Source organism: Larus michahellis, chromosome 6 (assembly GCF_964199755.1).
Source record: "Larus michahellis chromosome 6, bLarMic1.1, whole genome shotgun sequence".
NCBI lineage: Eukaryota > Metazoa > Chordata > Aves > Charadriiformes > Laridae > Larus > Larus michahellis.
Window position 1 is genome coordinate 15,913,961 of NC_133901.1, and position 17,612 is coordinate 15,931,572.

General features: G+C 61.0%; 2 protein-coding genes across 4 annotated transcripts; one reads left to right on the top strand and one right to left on the bottom strand.

Moving 5' to 3' along the window:
- Positions 1–8,007: 8,007 nt before the first annotated feature.
- Positions 8,008–14,410, top strand: MAB21L4 (mab-21 like 4). 2 transcript variants are annotated; one of them, XM_074590986.1, is made up of 5 exons: positions 8,008–9,164; positions 10,253–10,475; positions 11,324–11,477; positions 12,694–13,050; positions 13,296–14,410. In XM_074590986.1, the coding sequence occupies exons 1-5, from the start codon at positions 8,684–8,686 to the stop codon at positions 13,386–13,388; spliced, it is 1,308 nt and encodes a 435-aa protein (XP_074447087.1). In that variant the 5' UTR covers positions 8,008–8,683; the 3' UTR covers positions 13,389–14,410. The 2 variants fall into 2 exon arrangements, 1 of the variants encoding a protein (XP_074447087.1); XR_012587518.1 differs by having other exon boundaries at positions 8,558–9,164; positions 11,324–11,481; positions 13,296–14,386.
- Positions 12,279–17,599, bottom strand: AGXT (alanine--glyoxylate aminotransferase). 2 transcript variants are annotated; one of them, XM_074590988.1, is made up of 12 exons: positions 17,411–17,599; positions 17,098–17,290; positions 16,694–16,758; positions 16,515–16,615; positions 16,214–16,284; positions 15,802–15,886; positions 15,461–15,556; positions 15,131–15,200; positions 14,937–15,032; positions 14,600–14,728; positions 13,872–14,162; positions 12,279–12,624 (listed from the first exon to the last, which is right to left on the bottom strand). In XM_074590988.1, the coding sequence occupies exons 1-11, from the start codon at positions 17,573–17,575 to the stop codon at positions 14,055–14,057; spliced, it is 1,179 nt and encodes a 392-aa protein (XP_074447089.1). In that variant the 5' UTR covers positions 17,576–17,599; the 3' UTR covers positions 12,279–12,624; positions 13,872–14,054. The 2 variants fall into 2 exon arrangements, with proteins under 2 accessions (XP_074447089.1, XP_074447090.1); XM_074590989.1 differs by having other exon boundaries at positions 14,600–14,725; positions 17,411–17,576.
- Between the last annotated feature and the right edge of the window lie 13 nt (positions 17,600–17,612).

The window sequence follows — 17,612 nt, forward strand, 5'->3', positions numbered from 1 at the left end:
GTGCCCACATCCCATCCCAACTCCCAGCACCCCTGTGACTGCACCCAACTTGTCCCACAGCACGGGCGTCCAGGGTACACGGGCACAGCCGAGGTGGGATGCGAGAGAGAACCCACATCCAGCCCCATTCAGGGTCCTGGCAAAACCAGGGAAAGCCGTCGCCTGCTCCTGGTGCTGGGATGGTGCGGGAATCTGGTCCCTGGCTCCAGAGGTTTTCCGTGTTATTCCACACCCCCGCTGTATAAATATCCTCTGCTGTAAGGATTGCGAGGTACATTTGAAAAGGGGCCAAGGAACAAATTATGTAAAGAGTGAAGCGGAGGAGCAAACAACAGCGGGACTGGGTTAGGACCAGCCGTGGACATTACCGCGGAAAGTCTGCCTCATTGGAGGCTCAGCTCTGCCATCCGTGCGAGGGTGCTCCCAAAATCCTCACTCGCACGCTGCTGGCCGCCCCGAGAGGCGCGGGGATCGTCGCCTCTCTGCAGAGCAAGGGAACCAAGGTGGGGGGTGGAGGGCCCAGAGAGGGGCTGGGCGCAGGGGGGACCTTGAGGGCAGCGGGGCTGCAACACCCAGGACAAAGCTGCAGGGCTCCAAAATGCCCTCGGGGCAGGATGGCATGTCCAGCAGTGCCAGGATCTGCCCCCACCCCGGGAGTGGCCCCGAAGCTGGACTCTTGAGATCTGCCCAACCCGTTGAGATGCCAGGGCACCGTGGCTGGCACCAACACGCCAGGACCAAACGTCCCATGGGCAGCCGGCCCCCGCCGAGCCCTGCTGCCGAGCATGGCGAGGTGTCCCTGTTCCTTTAAAAATCTCCTGGAAGAAAATGTTAAAAGGAAAAGAGAAAAAAAAAAAAGAAAAAGGCGAAATCCAAAATAAATAAACGGCCACATCCGGATTTCTCCCCTGAGACACTAATAAAGGCTTTATGAGTTTGATATGAATTACCCTCCCTGGCCATTTACAGCTGATCTTCTGGAAGGCATTAGGCTGCTCGCCCCTTCCCCGTCCCCGGGGGACGCAGCAGGGGCACCACCACGCTGTCCACGCAGATCGTCCGGGGCTCTGGGGGTGCCGGCCAAGACCCATCTCTTTTGGGGAGCAACTTGGGGGGCAATTTCTGGCTGTCACCATCCTGGCACCCGGGAGGGTGAGGCCCATGCTCCTGGGGGCTGGGGGGGTGTGTGTGTTGTGCCCACCTTGTGCCATGTGCTCCCAAAAGTCCTGTCTCCTGGCCCTGCCGTGCTGTGCCAGGCTCAGCTCCCAAGGGACGTGGGGATATGGTGGCACCAGCGTTCCCCACAATGCCGCCAGCACCCCTGCAGGGGACATGCTGGGTTTCTGCAGGGCAGACAGGAGGGAGCAGCCCTGCCGGCAGCCATCCTAAGCGTGAAGGAAGGATTTTCTTCCAGGCAGGCTTCGCGCGGGAAATCACCACAATGCTCTCCCTGCGTCGTCCGAATCCAGCTCCCTGGGATGCTAAATTGAAAGCAGCAAACCTAGTGGGGAAAACAGCTGTGGGCCACAGCCGGCAGCCATTTCCTCTGGGCCAGGAGCTGGAGCCGGTGCGAAGCCGGGCTCCATGCTGAGAAGGCTGGGAGGAGCTCGGGGGAAAGCAGCCCTTTCCCTGCACCAGCTGGTCAAGCTCTGGCTGCCCCTGCCCGCTCCCTCTCCAGGAGCAAATGCCCCTTTCCTCCACCCACAGCTGCACTCGGGGTGTCCGGCTCCTCAGTGGCTTCTAAAAATGGGGCTAGGGCCCCGCACGCCCGCCCTGGGGGTTGGGTTTGGTGGGGCCGTCATGCTGGGGTGAGGACCATGCAGGTCCCAGGGACATCCCAGGTGCTCATCCCAGCCTTCCCCTGCCCTTCCTGGCCCCCGCAACCAGCGATGGGCCTCAGCGAAATGGCTCCCAGCGGCGTTCAGCCCTGGTGCCTCCTCCTGGGCTCTGCAGGAACCCAGTGAGTGGGTGGAGGAGGCCGGTGGGCGCTGGACGCGCCGTGGGACAAGCTTGCCTGCTGCAAAGCCACACCAGAGCGAGACACCCAGGAGCGATGGATGGAGGCAAAGGTCCTTCAGCCGACCCCAAGCCTGTCTCTGCCTGGCATCACAGCACTGGGATTGCCCCAAATCCATGGGCAGTTGCCACCCAGTTCCTCCCGGCTGCCGCTCACAGCCCCAGGGTTGTCCACTGTCTCCCACAAAAGGCAGCCCTGGAAAACCATTGGGAAAGAGCACAAAGCCCTACCCACCCGCCTCAGCCAGGCCCCACGTGTTTGCGGGGGGATGTGCGGAAAGGACCCAGGGAGCTATTAATGATCCAGAGAGCGTTCAGCACGGATGCTTTTGGGTGGAGGGGCCTTCAGGTCAGCACATGGTTTGGATTTGGCTCCCCCCCTCCCTTCCAGACAATTAGGCTGAGCGCAAGGAGCATTCCCCACGGATGCCGAACATGTGCACGGCACAAGCATCACCTCCTGTGGGGGGAAACTGAAACCCGCCCCCCCCCCACCAGGGTGGGTAAGGCAGCCAGGTAGCCCAGGGAGGTGCGCTGCCGTTTCGGGGGGAGTTGAGGTTTTAACGAAGGGGTTTGAACTCGTTATCTGGCCTGGGTTCAAAGAATGCAAGAACACGAATCACGCGCAGAAATGTGGGTGGTGGGAAGGGGCTGGAGGGTGGCCAGGAGAATGGAGGCTGCTGCAGCACACGGCTCCTGCTTCCTCTGTGCCGCCCCAGCCTGCAGCGGTGCCCGCCTCCACCCTCTGGCTCCACAGGGCTGCTGGAACGGGGGGGGACCCCTTCCCCTCTCCCACTCCTTCACTGCTCCCCACCACCCTGGGACCCCCTGAACCATGTGGCCGAGGCATCTGGTGGGCGCAAGTTGGCTGAGCTACAGTGGCAGGGTCATTGCTCGGTGGCAACCGCGTCCCCGACCTTATCCCAGACAGGGGAGCCCCAAGCGAGCAGAAACAAACAGGGCTGGGGGGCTCCAGGTGCTGCCATTTTAAGGCCGTTCCCCTGCCTCCCTGGGGAGCCGCAGCCTTGGGCTTCTTGGTGGTGCCAGGAGGACGTGGTACCACCAGGATGTGGGAGAGGAGCTGTGGCTGTGCTGGTGACTGGTGACGCTGGTGCAAACGGGGATGTGGGACCATTTAGACAGACACAAATCTCATTCCCTGTAGGAAACCCTGGCCCAAGGCTCTCGTCCCCCCAAAGCAAAGCCAAGCTTTTAAAATGCTGAGGGTGCTGCCAGCTCTGGAGGGATGGGGATGCCTGTACCCCTGCCACCCTGCAACACAAGGGGCCATCCTGCCAGATCAGCTGCCACCCTGCCACTCCCCACGCCAGTCCCCATCCCCATCACACAGCTCAGGGGCGGGGAACAGGGATGCAGCGCTTCACCCAAGGGTTTCTCCTGCTGCTGGCACTGGCCCAGTGCAGGGGACAGCGCTGAAACCAGGACATGAGGCTGAAACCGATGCCTGGTGAAGTCCCATCCTTGGCTGGGGCTCCTGGCAGCGGGTGGCTTGAGTTCATGCAAGTGAAAGCCGCCCATCGCTGTGGTCCCCAAACCACATTAATGAAGACCTCAAACCTGCTGCTAACCCACGCCGGCAAGTCTGGCAGCCCACTGGGCCGGGGCCGGCTGCGAGCACCTCCAGCATCGCAGCGTGGCGTCAGAAAGCAACACCGGATTTCCCAATCCAGCTGAAAGCTCCTCGGATGTTCTGCTGCTTTGATTATTTGACAGACCATGTTTTTTAAATTATTCTTGTATAAATATTTACGCGTTTTTACAAGAACCATGCTTTGAGCAACAGGCCATGGCAGAGGAAGGGCCAGAGGGGAGGGGGCTGGACTCTGGATTGCTCCATCCCTGCTTCACAGGTCAGCTGGGGGTTGAGTGGTACCGGTGGGGGATGCCGGGCTGCACCCATGCCCAGGGCCCCAGGGTGATGCACACTGGGTGCTGACAGCCCGCCTGGACGAAACATGGCTAGCTGGTGTGATCCTGCCCCTTCCCCTCATTCTCCTGGCTTTCCTCTCCCCAGGGAGCAGAGCCTGGCCAAGCACCGGACCGGCCAGGGGCCAAACCGCCTGCTGCGGTGTGCGCATTGCCGGCCACTGCTGGGGGTCCCATGCAGCCTCACAGGCGTCCCCCGGCCTCATCCCTGGCTTCATGCCTGGCCTCCTTGGCTGGCCAGGTCCAAAAACCTCCTCCTGCAGCTACCCTGAGCCGAGAAAATCCCTTTGCCGCCCAGTCACCAGGCAGCAAGCAGGGACATGGCTGCCAGCAGGATGGAGACCGCTCCTCCATCCCCTGCTCCCACCCTGGGCGCAGCCCCTCCATCCCTGGCTCCCACTCTGGCACTGCACCCCAGCCCAGCCCTTGCACCCCGGGCCAGGCTGGGGAGGAGGCGATGGGTGCCAGGAGAAAGGGCAACCACCCTGCGGGTCTCCCAGAGAGAAGGGAATGGGGTGGGGGGCTCTGGAGGGGTTGCAGCCCCTACATCTACTCCCAAAGCCCCAGGGCTGCAGGGACAGCGGCTGCAGAAAAGCCCCCCGCTGCCGTGGGGACCCTCCCCGCTGGCACCGTCCCGCTCGCTGGGACTGTTACTGTGGTTTTTGGGAAGGATGAGGGCGAACTCCCCCCCCCCTCCCCTCCCCCACCCACAGATGGGATCCACAACCCAGCCTCACGTTTTCCGCCGAGCTCAGCAGAAATTCACCCAGAAGGTCAGTGACCAGAGAAAGGGACGATCCATCATTAAATAAATTGTTTTCATTTCCCAGGATAATGGGGAGGAAAAGGGCGGGGGGTGGGGGGGGGGTGTTGGACCAGGAATGAAAAAAAAAAGAGTACAAGGCAGGAAAACCACCCCCCACGCTCCCTGTGGTTAGCAGCCTCAGCTCCTTCCCTGTGCTCTCGCAGGGCTTTTACAGCCAAAGCTCTTAATGTGATTATAATAATTATTTCTTCCCTAGCAATTTTTTTTTCTTTTTTTAATAAACAGCCTCTTTTGAAATGTCACTGGGGGAAGCCAAGACTCCAGCTGAGCCCTGGCCTGAAGGAAGGAGCAGGGGCTGGGGGAGCGTGCGAACGTGCGCGGGTGCGTGCAGGCAAGCACGTGTGTGCGGGAGCGCGCGGGCGCCTGTGGGGGCACCCTGGGAGGGGGGGAGCTCCACCGGAGCATGTGAGCACACCCGGGGCTGTGAAAACCCGGTGGTTCCTGGGGGCCAAGCAGGTGAGGGGTTCCTCTCTACCTCTCCTTGGTCCGGGTGCCCCATCGAACCCCTCCTCGCACCCCTGCTCTCCTGCTCGTCTGTGTGGTCCCCCCCCGGCCCCGGGGCCAGGCTTTGAAATCTGTTGAAAAGAGACCCTTTTTGCCAAAATAAACAGCCTGTCATGTTAAATTACTCTCCCTTCCTCTCTGCCTCCCCTGCCTGTGTCCCCTCTCCCCATCCCAGCCTTTTTGCCGGGGGCCGTGCCACTCCGGGCGGGAGGTTCATGGGGTGCAGGGGTGCCGGTGCTGGGGCCAGTGCAGAGCTGGGCCGCTGGGGCAGAGCATCACCTGCCTCCTGCATTCCAGTCTCCCTGCTCCCCGCCAGCTTTCCACTTGCCAACTCAAAGCCCCGCGTCTTTCTGGCGGGCGGTAGTGGCATGTTGCAGGGACCGGGGCTCAGCAGTGATGCTGTGCACGGCGTCCTGTGGAGGGGTGAGCTGGCTGTTACAGTTTGAGAAAACCCGTAGCAATTCATTGCCATTTAGACAATTATTTTGTCACCCGATGACCCCTTCCCACCCAGAAAGGGGAATCAGGGAAAGCAAGGAAACATGAGGATTGAAATATAAGTAGATTTAATAGGATAAGGCTAAATAATTAACAATAATACTAAAGGACCAGTATTAATCCAGATACTAATATGAGATATACAAGAATTATACTCAGCCAGTTATATCAGTAGGAAGCCGTGCACTCCCAGCAGTGGACAATAAATGTCAGACACTGCGAGCGCAATGGCTTCGGGAGGAAGAGAAGGGCTCAGGGGTCTGGCACTGGGGAAAGAAGTTCTCTGGACTGCTGCCATCAAGGGAGAGAGTGACTACTCAGCAAACTTTCTAATTTATATAGAATGTGACATTCGTGGTATGAAATAACCCTGTTGGCCAGTCCAGGTCAAATGCCCAGGCCTCGCTCCTCATCCCTGCACCTGGCAAGGCTTGAAAACTCTGAGACCTTGAATCCCACATAGCCTAGCTGGCGATAAAGTACATATTTTCACGAGTTCACACACTAGAGTCTTCTAAAAGTGCAGTTTTCCCCAGCATTAGAAGAGAGATTAGTCCTGTGTCGCTCAACCCAGGACAACTGAGGGATGCTAGGGGCTCGCTGCAGCCCCTTGCCTACCCCTGCTACGTCAAGTGCTCCCGTGTCCCTAGGGTTTTTTCTCTCTTTTGCTTGGCCTTGCTCTTATTTTTGGATTGTTTTCTCTCTCCTGTTTCTAAAGGAGTGAAAATTCATAGAACCATAAAACGCCAAGGTGGAAAACGATCGATGAGCTCATTCAGAGCAACCCCTATGCCAGTGCCAGGCCATTCCCCACAGTCTCCCAGTGACTTGTCCACACCAAGCACTGCGTGCTCCAGCCATGTCTTCCATGGCCTAACTGACCTTCTTGCTAGAAAACATTTCCCCCGAGATGTGCTACGTTTGAGCCTATCGCTGGGTTATGCACCATCCCCTCTCTGCTCCAGCTCCTCTCCCTTCTGCTGGGTGGCATCTGCCTTGGCCACATCCCCACGGTGCCTGGCTCGGGCACTCCCAGGGCAGCAGGGAAGGATCCCAGCAGGCACAGGATAGCCTCACGCCCCACAGTCCCCACGCACAAGTCACAGCGCCGGGCAACGTCCCTCCAGCTGTGAAAGTTCAGGCAGGGGCCAGACCTGCCACCCTGAGCTGCCTGCTTGGCCTTAGTGGCTGTTCCCCTGCTTCAAGGGGGACCCCTCTCTGCACCCCAGCACCCCTGCTCCAAGCTGCCTCCCGTCGCAGGGCATCAGGCAGCATCCACAACACCTCCAGCTGCTCCCACCTCTCCCGGCTGGCCAGATGTGTGGCCAGCTGTGCCACCAGCCAGCCTGCTCCCTGGACAGCTCTGCCTTCTCCTGCTGCGCCTGCAGCAGGGCTGCTGCCTTCGCAGCCTGAGCTGCCTGCACTGCTCCCCAGAGCTCAGCTGGCATAAGGACAGACGGCCGTGAGGGACAGACCCCCACCTGGAAGGTGACTCCTCAGCCATGCGGGACTGAAGGAGGCACGGGGACAAACTGGAAACCATCCCGGGGAGATCCAGAAACCTTGTCTGGCCTATATAAAAGGGCCATAAAGAACCTGAACCACAGGAGGTGGGAGTACTGGCCCTGAGCCCCATGGCTTTCTCTCCTCTCCCCAGAAGTGGTCCCAGGGCCCCACACTGGGCTGTGACCCCCTTCCCACAGGGGTTCCCACTGTCATGGATCCCCCACTCCCTTCGGTGCTCTGACCAAAGCCAGGAACGGCTTGCAGGGAAGCCCGGGGTCGCTGAACCGTGCCGTCCTGCTGGGAGAGCCCTCCCTTCCATCCGCGGGCTTCAATTATTAAGAGCTCCGGCTCGGCGCCTGCGAAGCTGAGGAACCTGCCCCGGGGAGGGCACGGCGTGCAGTCCCCTCTGCGGGATTTGTGGGAGATGCTGGAGGGCTGAGGGCAGGGACGGACCCAAAGCACGGCCCTTGCCTCAGCAGCAACTGCTCCTCCTGGCGGCAGCCGGGCTGAGGACCGCCGCCGCTGGCGCCGCCGCCCGCTCCCCGCCGCTGCCCAGCGCTGCCGGGGCCGAAAGTGCCGTTTTGCTGGTCCCCCCCCCGCGCCGTGGCGATGCTGCCCGCCTCCCAGCGCCGTCGGCATGGCGACCGCGGCCGCCGCGCTGAGGGAGGGGCGGGGCGGGGCGGTGCTGCCGGGGGTCGGGGCCTACCGGCGGGGCGGGCCGGGCCCAGGCGTGGAGCCTGGCTGGGGCCGGGGTCTCTGCCCGGCCGAGGGCAGCTGGGGGCTGCCCCACGCCTGGCAAGCCTGACCTTGAGCCTGAGCCTGATGGAGCCACGGGCAGGGCTGCTCTGAGCACTTACCTATGCGGCGGCTGCGGGGTCCCGCGGCCCTCCTACCGCCACCGCGGCGCAGCCCGGCCCGACGCCAGCGTGAGCCGGCTCCCAGCTCCCGTGGGCGCAGCTCAGACGCAGAGCAGACCTGCCCCGGCAGCCCCAGACAGCTGGGCCTGCTGAGCCGAGCTGGGCCAGGGCGGGAGGGCAGCGGTTCACCTTCATCTGGCACTGGCTGTGAGGGGATGCTGCCAGCACGCAAGCCCCGGTGCCGGGAGAGGGGTGGGAGACCACAGCGTGGTCCTGGTGCGACTTGCCAGCTGAGCATCCCTTGTTATCCTGCTGGACTGCTGGGGAGGCCACGGTGGGATTCGGTCCCCTGCCCCGGGTCTGCCCCGGGGGGAACACGGGACTCCTGGCGCTCACCCAGCAGTGGTGCTTGCCAACGCCCCACTGCGGCTTCCCTCCGCCCGCCCCGTGCAGGTTCCCAGCCCTGCCCTCCCTGCCCACATATTTTTGCTCCTGCTTGGAGCAGGCTCAGGACGGCTGCAGAGCTGCCATGGCAGCGAGCGCTTCCCACTGGCACAGCTACCTCGGGGTGATTGTGTCCCGTGAGAGGCAGCGGCTGGAGCATTTCCAGCGGGCCGAGGACATCCTGCTGACCCTGCTGGAGGGTGTCCACGCCAGGGAGCCCCGCTTCCTCGTGGACTACGCCAGGAACCTGGAAGCCTTTGAGTTCGCTCTCTGCATCTCCGAGGATGCTGTCACCTTGGAAGTCCCCCTGCAGATTGATGGTGATGCCCTGCGGGTGGTGGCGTGCCAGCCTGGGGACACCCCAACCAAGCACTGTCCAGGGCTGGGCATCTGCTGTCTGGAAGTGCCCTCTCCAGGGACCGACTTGCAGGACTGGACCAGCACCGTGGGTGTGATGGAGCGGCGTGGTGCAGGGTGCCTTGCTCCGGGCAAAGTCCTCCAGCACCTGAAAGAGCTCCTTGTTTCGGCCATCGTGCACTGCCAACGCCAGTTCCTGCTTCAGCCAGGTGCGTATGCTTTCTGTGTGCTTCCCAGGGCAGCAGCTGCCTCCAGTGCAGCTGGGGAGGGGAGCCCAGCTCAGCAGAGGGCCCTGTGCAAACGTGCTGGGGCATAAGCCCGAAGCCTGCATGAGCGAGTGAGCAAGCAAGTGCCCTGCCAAGCACTGGGACAGGCTCTGCCCTCAGCTAAGGAAGGGGAGATGCAAACTACTCCCTGCCATCCCATGGCAGCAGACTCATCCTCGGGCATCTTCACCCTCAGCTGATGGCACCCTCCTTAATGGGTGGCAGCTTCACAGAGAGTTCACCCACCCCTGCCGTTAGTCCCCAAGGAGGGTTTGCTCAGGGACTTGGTGTGCTTGGCTCAACCTAACTGTGTTCCCCCCATCTCTCCTGGCCTCCAATGCACCCTGCTTCCTGGAGAAGGCTGTCTAGAGAGCGAGCTGGAAGCGTATCAGGGTTGCACAGGGACCTTGGGGCGTGGGTCTGACCCTGCGCGCACACGGGCGTCAGCTAGGAGCAGTGTCCTCAGGACATGGTGCGGAAGGGATCCTGGGAATGCCCCTAGGGGTCTCATGAGCTTCTTCACACATTTCCATGTCCAAAGGTACTTCTTGAAGTAAATCTCAGCCCTGATGGAAAGGTGATGTGAGAGGAGCAGCAGGTCTGAAAGTCTCTTAACCCAGCCCCAGAAAGCCCACCATTCCCTCCTTCCTCCTCAGCCAAGCCAGAGCCCTTTGTTTTCCTCTGCCCCCACAACCTGAGACCTTTCCTGGTCCTTTTTTCTTGAACCATGTTGTTTTTCTTGGCACTGTTCAGCCACCCAGCAGCATGTCCCCGTTCGGCCACCTGGGGCTTCCTTCTGCGCCCACAGCCACTGGCCTGGCCCTGAGACCCGCTGGAGCGATGCTCCTTTCCAAAAACCACCCCAGCGGGGTTTGGAGAACAGCTTTTGCTGGGGAACTGCAGCCAAACCGCAACATTAGAATGGGATGAGTTGAGTGGGGTGGGACGTGCCCATGGGCGTTGTGGCACATACCCGGTTTAGCCTGTGGGACTGGCTGCGGTAACCTTCTAACCAAACCCGCCGCATCTAGGTGACCTCAGCGCTGAGAATCTGCAGGAAGATACTATGGAGCTCTCCCTGCTGATCCGCGGTGGCTGGAAGACTGTCCGCTTTAACATTGTTCCCGTTGTGAAGAGGTGGCAGGAGTCGCTCCGGCTCAAGGAGCGGCAGAGCGACAGGGGCTTTCCTGAAGGCAGCCTCCGGAAGGCCACGGAAGAGGCCCACTTTGTCCCAGCCTCTCCCCATTGCTGGAGGTGAGCCGCTCGGCTGCCCCCACAGCGGGCTGACTCTGTCCCAGGGATCCACCCAGTCCAGCAGCACTGCTGGGTGTAGGCAAAAAGGGGATGGAAAAGTGGAAGGCATGTGTCGATAGGAGGGTGAAATCAACCCCTTGTGATGCCCAAACCCACTGCCCTGTTGTCATTCGTGGTTTTTCTATGTTGGGAAAAAACCTCAGCCAAATTTCAGGCAGCTCAAGGAAAGAGGGAGGGGGATGCAACTGAAGGAACCCCCCCCCAGATTTTTTGCAGGAGCTGAATCCCAGCCACACAGTGGGTGGCAGCTCTCAGATCACTGCTCTGGCTTCGGGAGCGAGCCTGGGCATCTGGCAGCAGCAGGTTGACAAGGTGCCTCCGAGGGCAGGCTGTGGGAGGGAGAGGGGCCGGGTTGACACACATCTCATCTGCCAGCACAGCTGCCCGGCCCTGAGGAGGGGCCAAGCATCTGGCTGGACCAGCCCAGGCTTATTTCAGGCACAATGTGGTTCAGCTGGATGTTCAGCCCCACCTTGGGGTCCAATCCAGCCTCCCCCCAGGGCAGCCTGCTGCATGTAGAGGAGCACAACCCCACTTCGCCCCGCTTCTTGTCCCTCTTGGGAAGGCAGGAACTGCTCAGCAGCTTCCTTATCATGCTGCAAATCTCCACAGTCCCTCTCCACCAGAGGTGGGTATGGGAGATGGATTCAGGATGCTGCATGTCTGGGGCCACGTGGGTGGCTGGGGGAGGTCCCCATGCGCCAGGTCACTTGCAGGTATCCTCTCCCCAGCTGGGAGGATGCAAGTCTCCATCCTCCCTCTCACTGGACCCCACTTTCTCTCGGCAGATCTTCCACTCACCTCCCCATCCTTAAGCTGCTCCAGGCAGTAGACACACTGAAGGGACCCCGTCTGGACAGCCTTCGCCTGCTCAACCAGCTCCGCAGCCAGGACTGGGGAGAGGAGGGTGGAAAAGGTGGTCTCACCTTCAACCACCTGAAGGTAGGTAGGTTCTGCTGGCGGGACCATGGCTCTCTGGGCAGGCAGAGCCAAGGCTGCTCCACTGCACTCTGCCACAGTCAAGTCGCTGCTGGAAGAAGATCCAAAGCAACAAACCCAAGTGCCTGCAGTGCTTTGGGATGTACCAGCCCATGGCACACCACCAGCCATGGTTAGAGGGGTTTGATCCTTCTTCCTTGCAAATGGCAGGTGCTTGCTGGATTGAACCAGTAATCTCCAGCCTGAAGCACCCTGACCGTTAAGAGCTGGAGCTCTGTGTCTATGTGCCAGCCATCCCCTGACACAGGCTTCCTGTGTCTGCAGGGGACATGCTGGAGATTGCATCACCGTGCCTGCCATGCCACCGGTTGTCCTGTGCCTCAGCATGCTGGGAGGTGCCCGTGCAGGGCTGAGGGTGGCATTTCTTCTGACAAAACCCTTCACTCCCCACCAAACCTGTTTTCGGCACTCTGGACCCATGCCAGCTGGTGATGCTGGTTGGGAAAGGGGCCGTGCTGGGGAACAGCACCTGGTGGCACAATCCAGGTGTGCCCTGCCTTGTGGCGGCTCTCCAGGTCAGGGTGGAGAAGCAGGCAAAGTCATCTTCTGCTGAGATAATGGCTCCAGCTCCAAGTAACCCAAATCCTGTGAGTTTTGCTTTATGTTCATTCTTTGATGTTTTAATTATTTTTTTTTAAAAAAAGGGTGCAGTATGCATCTGTCCTTCAAGAAAGCATCTTCTGCTTCAGCCCGCTGTGTGCGTTGCCCATTACACCATGACACCAAAAGGCATCGATGCCAGGCTGTTTGCCACCGTGGTGCTGAGGAAGCTGGCGTGGCAGCTGCTGGGGGTTCATCTGCCTTGCCAGTGGCTGATGGAAACCACAAGCAGGGCTTTTTACTATTGCTTGGTGTCTGTGGAAAGCTTGGGTGTGTTGTTTTGGAGCTGCTGCAGAGCTGGGACCTGCCACAGAGCTGAGACAGGTGCTCTTTGGGGAGTGAAGCAAAGGTTCAGAACTAAGACGTGGCGGGCCATCGGCTGTGCCTGCAGCAGCCAACGCAGCAGCTCCGCGATCCTGCGCAGCCCGAGGCTGTTGGGGATGTGATGTCTGAGTTGAGGGCTCAGGCCCACGGGTTGTTGCGCAGTGACCTGCGGGGTGTGAAGGCACAGGTTTTGTGGGGAGTGCCCGATCCCACAGCCTTCTCTCCCTCCCCGCAGATGGTGCTGCTGTGGAGCACAGAGCTCTTCCCCTCCCCAGAGGACTGGCAGGACCTGGAGGGCTCTGTCTACAGGCTCCTGGTGATCCTCCTCCGCTGCCTGGCCACCCGGCGCCTGCCCCACTTCCTGCACCCGGAGGAGAACCTCTTCCAAAGAGAGCCCTTGGACCTTGCCTCCCTCTTCCGTAAAGTGGAGAGCTTCGCCCAGGACCCCCAACGCTTCCTCCGCTTCCATTTTGGCCTCCCTGTGCGCACTGACAGCTGGCAGGCAGACGCCGGCACCCGAGCCCTCCTCCAGCTCCCTGCCAAGGACGGGTCCTACTGGAACACAGCCTACTTTGACATCCTGCTCAGCCAGGTAACGGGGACCGGAGACCCTGGACTGGTCTTGTGAGGCAGAGCGCGGCAGCACTAGAAACCACCTGAGCTGTGCAGCTTAGGATGTGCTGGAATTTGTGCCCCAGAGCTCTCTGGCCCTTGGTAGCTGCTGGCATGTGCTGCCCAAGCCTGCCGTGGAGGCTGGGGGAGGCTGGCGATGCTGGGGCGTGGGCTCGAGCAGAGCAGGGAGCCCTTTCCCCTCACTCCCCACTTGCTTCCACTCAGTTTCAGGTGTACCAGATCCAGGATGGTGCACGCCGCTCAGCAATGTCCCAGCTCCTCTCCAAAATCCGGCGAGAAATCCCCCAGCAGAGCTGAGCGGGACCCTGCTGTCGCCCCATCTGGATGTCTCAAAACTCAGGGGGCTGCAAGGCGAGCTACAGGACCAGGGAGCGGCACGCTGCCATGTTGCTTTATTGAGGAAAGATGGTACCAGGGAGCGAGCCCGTGTCTACTGCAGCTGGGTGGGGATGCACAGCCTCTCAGCTCCCTGGTAGAGCTGGGTGCCAGCATCGGTGTTTCATCCCAGGGTACCTAATCTGGGGGGGATGGATGATTCTTGCGCTGTGGGGCTCTGGTGCAGGGACAGCTGTGGGTGATGGTGTTAGGAGGGGAAGGGAGGTGTGGTAGGATCCTGCATCTAGCCCTTGGGTCAGCTTGCAGTAGGGCTGCCGTCCCCTGGGGACAGGGGAAAGGGAGCAGCTGATGGGCCAGGCCACCAGGGTGAGGGGTGACCCTGCGATGGGACCGGGAGGAGGGGTTTTGAGTCATATGCCAAGTTCACTGAGATGTAGCCCTCACCTCCACAACCCCTGCTCTTCCAGCTTCTCCTTCCTGCTCTGGCTTGGGTTCCTGGGTGGTTGCAGCATTTCCTGCCAGCACCCTGGAGAAGCAGCGGAGCCCCTCTGCCTGCCAGCTGCCTGCAGCTGGGCATGAGAGGGAGAACCGTGCTGCCTCGTCCAGATGCCCCTTTTGCAGGGGTGCTCACAGCCTGCTGCGGCGGCAGCACCCGAGGGCGTCTCTCAGGGCGCGCAGCACACGATCCACATTGCCACTGGTGGAGTTGCAGCCCATGAGGCCAATGCGCAGGACCTGGGGGGAGAAGGACAAGTGTCTCCCTGCAGCACTCACCTTTGCAGCCGTGCCCCAGTGCCGTCTCCCTGTGAGCAGAGCAGCTGGCAGCAGAGCGCAGGCTCCCGCGCAGAGCAGGGGGTATGCGAGGAGCAGCCATGCATGCGGACGGGCTTGAGTGCATGTGCACAATGCCCTGCTTGCTCCTGTATAATGCATTTCCTCTAAAGATGTGTCACCCTGCTAATTATGTGCACGGTTATTCAATTACTCGTAGCAATTGTGTGTGGTTAGGAGCCGCTATGCATTGCTGCAGGCGATGGGATGCATCCAGCCGTGTGTTTGCTGTTTGCAGCCAGAGAGCACCAGTTAATCATGGGGTGTGCTGCTGATGGATGCAGCCACCAGGCAGGTTCGATGCCCAGCCGTGGGCAGCGGGAGGGGAGGATGCTGCCCACCTTGCCCACTGAGGGGCCCAGGCCCCCAGTGATTTCGATGGCATGGTTGTCCATGAGAAAGGCTATGATGTCCTTCCAGTCATAGCCCTCAGGCACCCTGATGGTGGTGATTGTGGGAAGTCTTGCCTTCTGTGGAAGAGAGAAGCTGGGTTAAATCTGCAGCTCCTGGCCACAGCCCCGTCCCCTGGTGAGGCCAGCAGCCTGCCAGGAGAGAGCATCACTAGGAGGGAGAGTTTTTTCTCCAGCATCAAAAGCTGCCCAGGCACATCTCCAGCCATGCAGGACCATGTCCTCACACTGTTCCTGCACCATGGTGGTAGGCTCGCCCCGTACCCACCTCCTCCTTCACAAAGAGCTCAAGCCCCAGGTCACTCAGCCCCTTGCACAGCTGGGCACAGTTGGCCCGGTGGCGCTCCCACGAGCTCTCCAGACCCTGTAGGCAAAGAAGGAGGGAGAAGGTCCTGGCACTCACCACTCCCCCAAACCCCATCAGCACTGCTGGTGCTCCCCTGCCTGCCTAGTGCCGCTCACCAGCTCTGCCAGCATGGCCAAACCTTCCCGCAGGCTGAAGAAGCTGTTGATCGGTGCTGTGTGATGATACCTGCAAAACACAAGAGGCACCCAGGTGGGTTCGGCCCAGCTGGTGGCCGAGATGGGAGGGCTCACAGTGGGGGGGAACTGGGGTGTGGTGTCTTCCCTCTCTTTGCAGAGGGGTTACAAGTATCCAGAGCTGCTTTGTGACCAGTGACAGGGTGACGGGGAGACGAGGCCTGAACCCTGCAGGGCAGGCAGCCCCCAAGCCAGCGGAAAGGCTGCAGTGGTTTGGCCATGGACATTTGTCCTGGCACAGCCTACCCTCACCTTCGTGGCTCCCCGTCACAGCCCCAGTAGTTTGCCAGCCAGCCCATGTCCAGGTAGAAGGATGGGGGCTTCGTCTTCCTCCTCAGCATCTTCTCCCTGGCAAAGCAGAGGAGGAGCTGGACCTTGACCCCATCAGCTCCAGGGGCCCTTGAAATGAGTGCTGAGCTTGGCTCCAGCACCCATTGCTGCCCAGGGATGGGCCAAGCTCTGACCCCACAGAGCTGCTGCCGGGTTTGCTCTCCAGAGCTGGGCTGGAGTGGATGGCTGGCAAAGCTGGGGAGGGGACAGCCTTCCCCCCAGCTCCATCGCCTTTCCTCCCTGTGGGACAGGGCTGCCCTTACCTGGCCTGGTTGCTGAACGAGATGGGGGCACTGCCGGGGGGAGCGTTGAGGACTTTCTGAGAGCCTGAGTATAGGACGTCGATCTCTGCCCAAGAGGGGAGGCAGCTTCTTAGGGACTGGGGTCTCCCAGCATGGAAACGCTGAGCACCCCCAACCCAGATACAAGTGGTGGGTGGGAAGCACAGGGTGGGACACGCTGCAGGTCCTGCTTGTGTTTGGCCTGCTTTGGGGGACACTCCACACTACTGATGGTCCCCCTGAGGGAACATGCACTCTGGCTGCAGCTGGACCAGTTTCTAGTGCTGCTAGCCTGAAATATGGGCAGTGGAGCTGATCACACTCCTCTTCCTCCCTGGCCCAGGCATGAGCCCTCTTGTCCCCTGGGTGCCTGTGATGGCACTGTGACTCTTACCCTGCTGGTCCATGAAGATGGGGGCTCCCCCGAGAGATGCCACTGCATCCACGAGCAGCAGGCAGCCATGCCTGTGGGAGGACAGAGCTCAGCCTGGTGTGCCTGCCACCTTCTCTAGCCACCGCTCTGCCTGCAGCCCCAGTACCGCAGTCCCCCCAAGGCCGCATGTCTCGCTGGCACCAACTGCTTCCAGCGCAACAGAGCCAGAGGAGGGTCTGGGGCATGCAAATCCCCATGCCCCAATCCTCAAGGGTGACCCTGGGGTGCTGCCAGCCCCAACAGGTGCCTGCTGTGCACTGACCGGTGGCACAGCTTGCCCAGCCCCTCCAGTGGCTGCAGCACCCCCGTGGAGGACTCGCCGTGGGTGATGAAGAGCACCGAGGGCTTGTGCCGCACCAGGCCCTGCATGAAACAGAGGGGAAAGTGACCATCCCCAGGGCTGGCTCATGCCCACTGCCCTGCACTGCAGCTGGCACTCACCTCCTCGATGTCCCATAGAGCAAAATACTCGCCCGGGGGCTTCAGCAGCTCATGGACATTGGCTCCTGGGTCAGATTTGGGCAGAGAGAGAGTGAGGTTTGGGCATGCCTCCCACTGGGCAGACACCTGCTCCATGGGGGAATCAGTCATGCATGAACCAGAAGCGTGGCCACCCAACATGCTCTGGCCTCCCATGGATTTGCCCAGTGGAAAAGCCATAAACCATGATAAGCAGACGGGCATCACCCTGGAAAAAACTTGGAGCGCTCTCCGGACACAGAAGTTGTGTCCCTGGCCATTGCCACTGGGATGGGGACAGCAAGCCACGGGTCACATTCTGGCATCTGGCCCGCAAGCCCAGTCCCCTGAACCCCACCGGTGCTGTCCGGCTGTCCCCAGCGTACCCAGCCTCCTGGCAATGTCAGCAGCACGTTGTCCCCATATGCCGTTGACAGCCACCAACACAGTGTCACCGTGCTCCAGGAGGTTGAGGAAGGCAGCCTCCATGGCGCAGTGGCCGGTGCCGCTGATGGCCAGGGTCAGACGGTTCTGTGTCTGGAAGGCGTACTGGATGCCCGCCTTGATCTCATCCATCACCTGCGGTGGCAGGGGACCGACTGGCACCGCTATTGCTCCCCTCACCCCAGCAAAGCTGTTCCAGCCCCTTGTGGGGGGCGAGGGAGAGGAGAGGAGGAAGGCTGGGCTGGGGTAACTCACCTGCAGCACCTCAGGGTGCATGTGGCCCAGGAGCTGCCGGCCACCTGCAGCCAGGATGCGGGGGGGCACATTGCTGGGCCCTGGTCCAAGAAGCAGTCTCTCTGGTACAGCCAGTGGCCGGAGAAGGCTCTGGGGCGGGGGCACACGGAGCAGGCTGGTGGCCATGTTGCGCCTTGCTATCCCCAGGATCCGAGCCCAGAGG

Bases quoted from the DNA above. Each gene is read 5' to 3' on its own strand.
- MAB21L4 (XM_074590986.1), top strand. From the start codon at position 8,684: ATGGCAGCGAGCGCTTCCCACTGGCACAGCTACCTCGGGGTGATTGTG. The intron at 10,476-11,323 runs GTGAGCCGCTCG...TTCTCTCGGCAG, and splicing joins GCCTCTCCCCATTGCTGGAG to ATCTTCCACTCACCTCCCCA. The intron at 13,051-13,295 runs GTAACGGGGACC...GCTTCCACTCAG, and splicing joins TTGACATCCTGCTCAGCCAG to TTTCAGGTGTACCAGATCCA.
- AGXT (XM_074590988.1), bottom strand. From the start codon at position 17,575: ATGGCCACCAGCCTGCTCCGTGTGCCCCCGCCCCAGAGCCTTCTCCGG. The intron at 15,201-15,460 runs GTGAGGGTAGGC...TGTGTTTTGCAG, and splicing joins TGTGACGGGGAGCCACGAAG to GTATCATCACACAGCACCGA. The intron at 15,033-15,130 runs GTGAGCGGCACT...CTTTGCCTACAG, and splicing joins TGGCCATGCTGGCAGAGCTG to GGTCTGGAGAGCTCGTGGGA.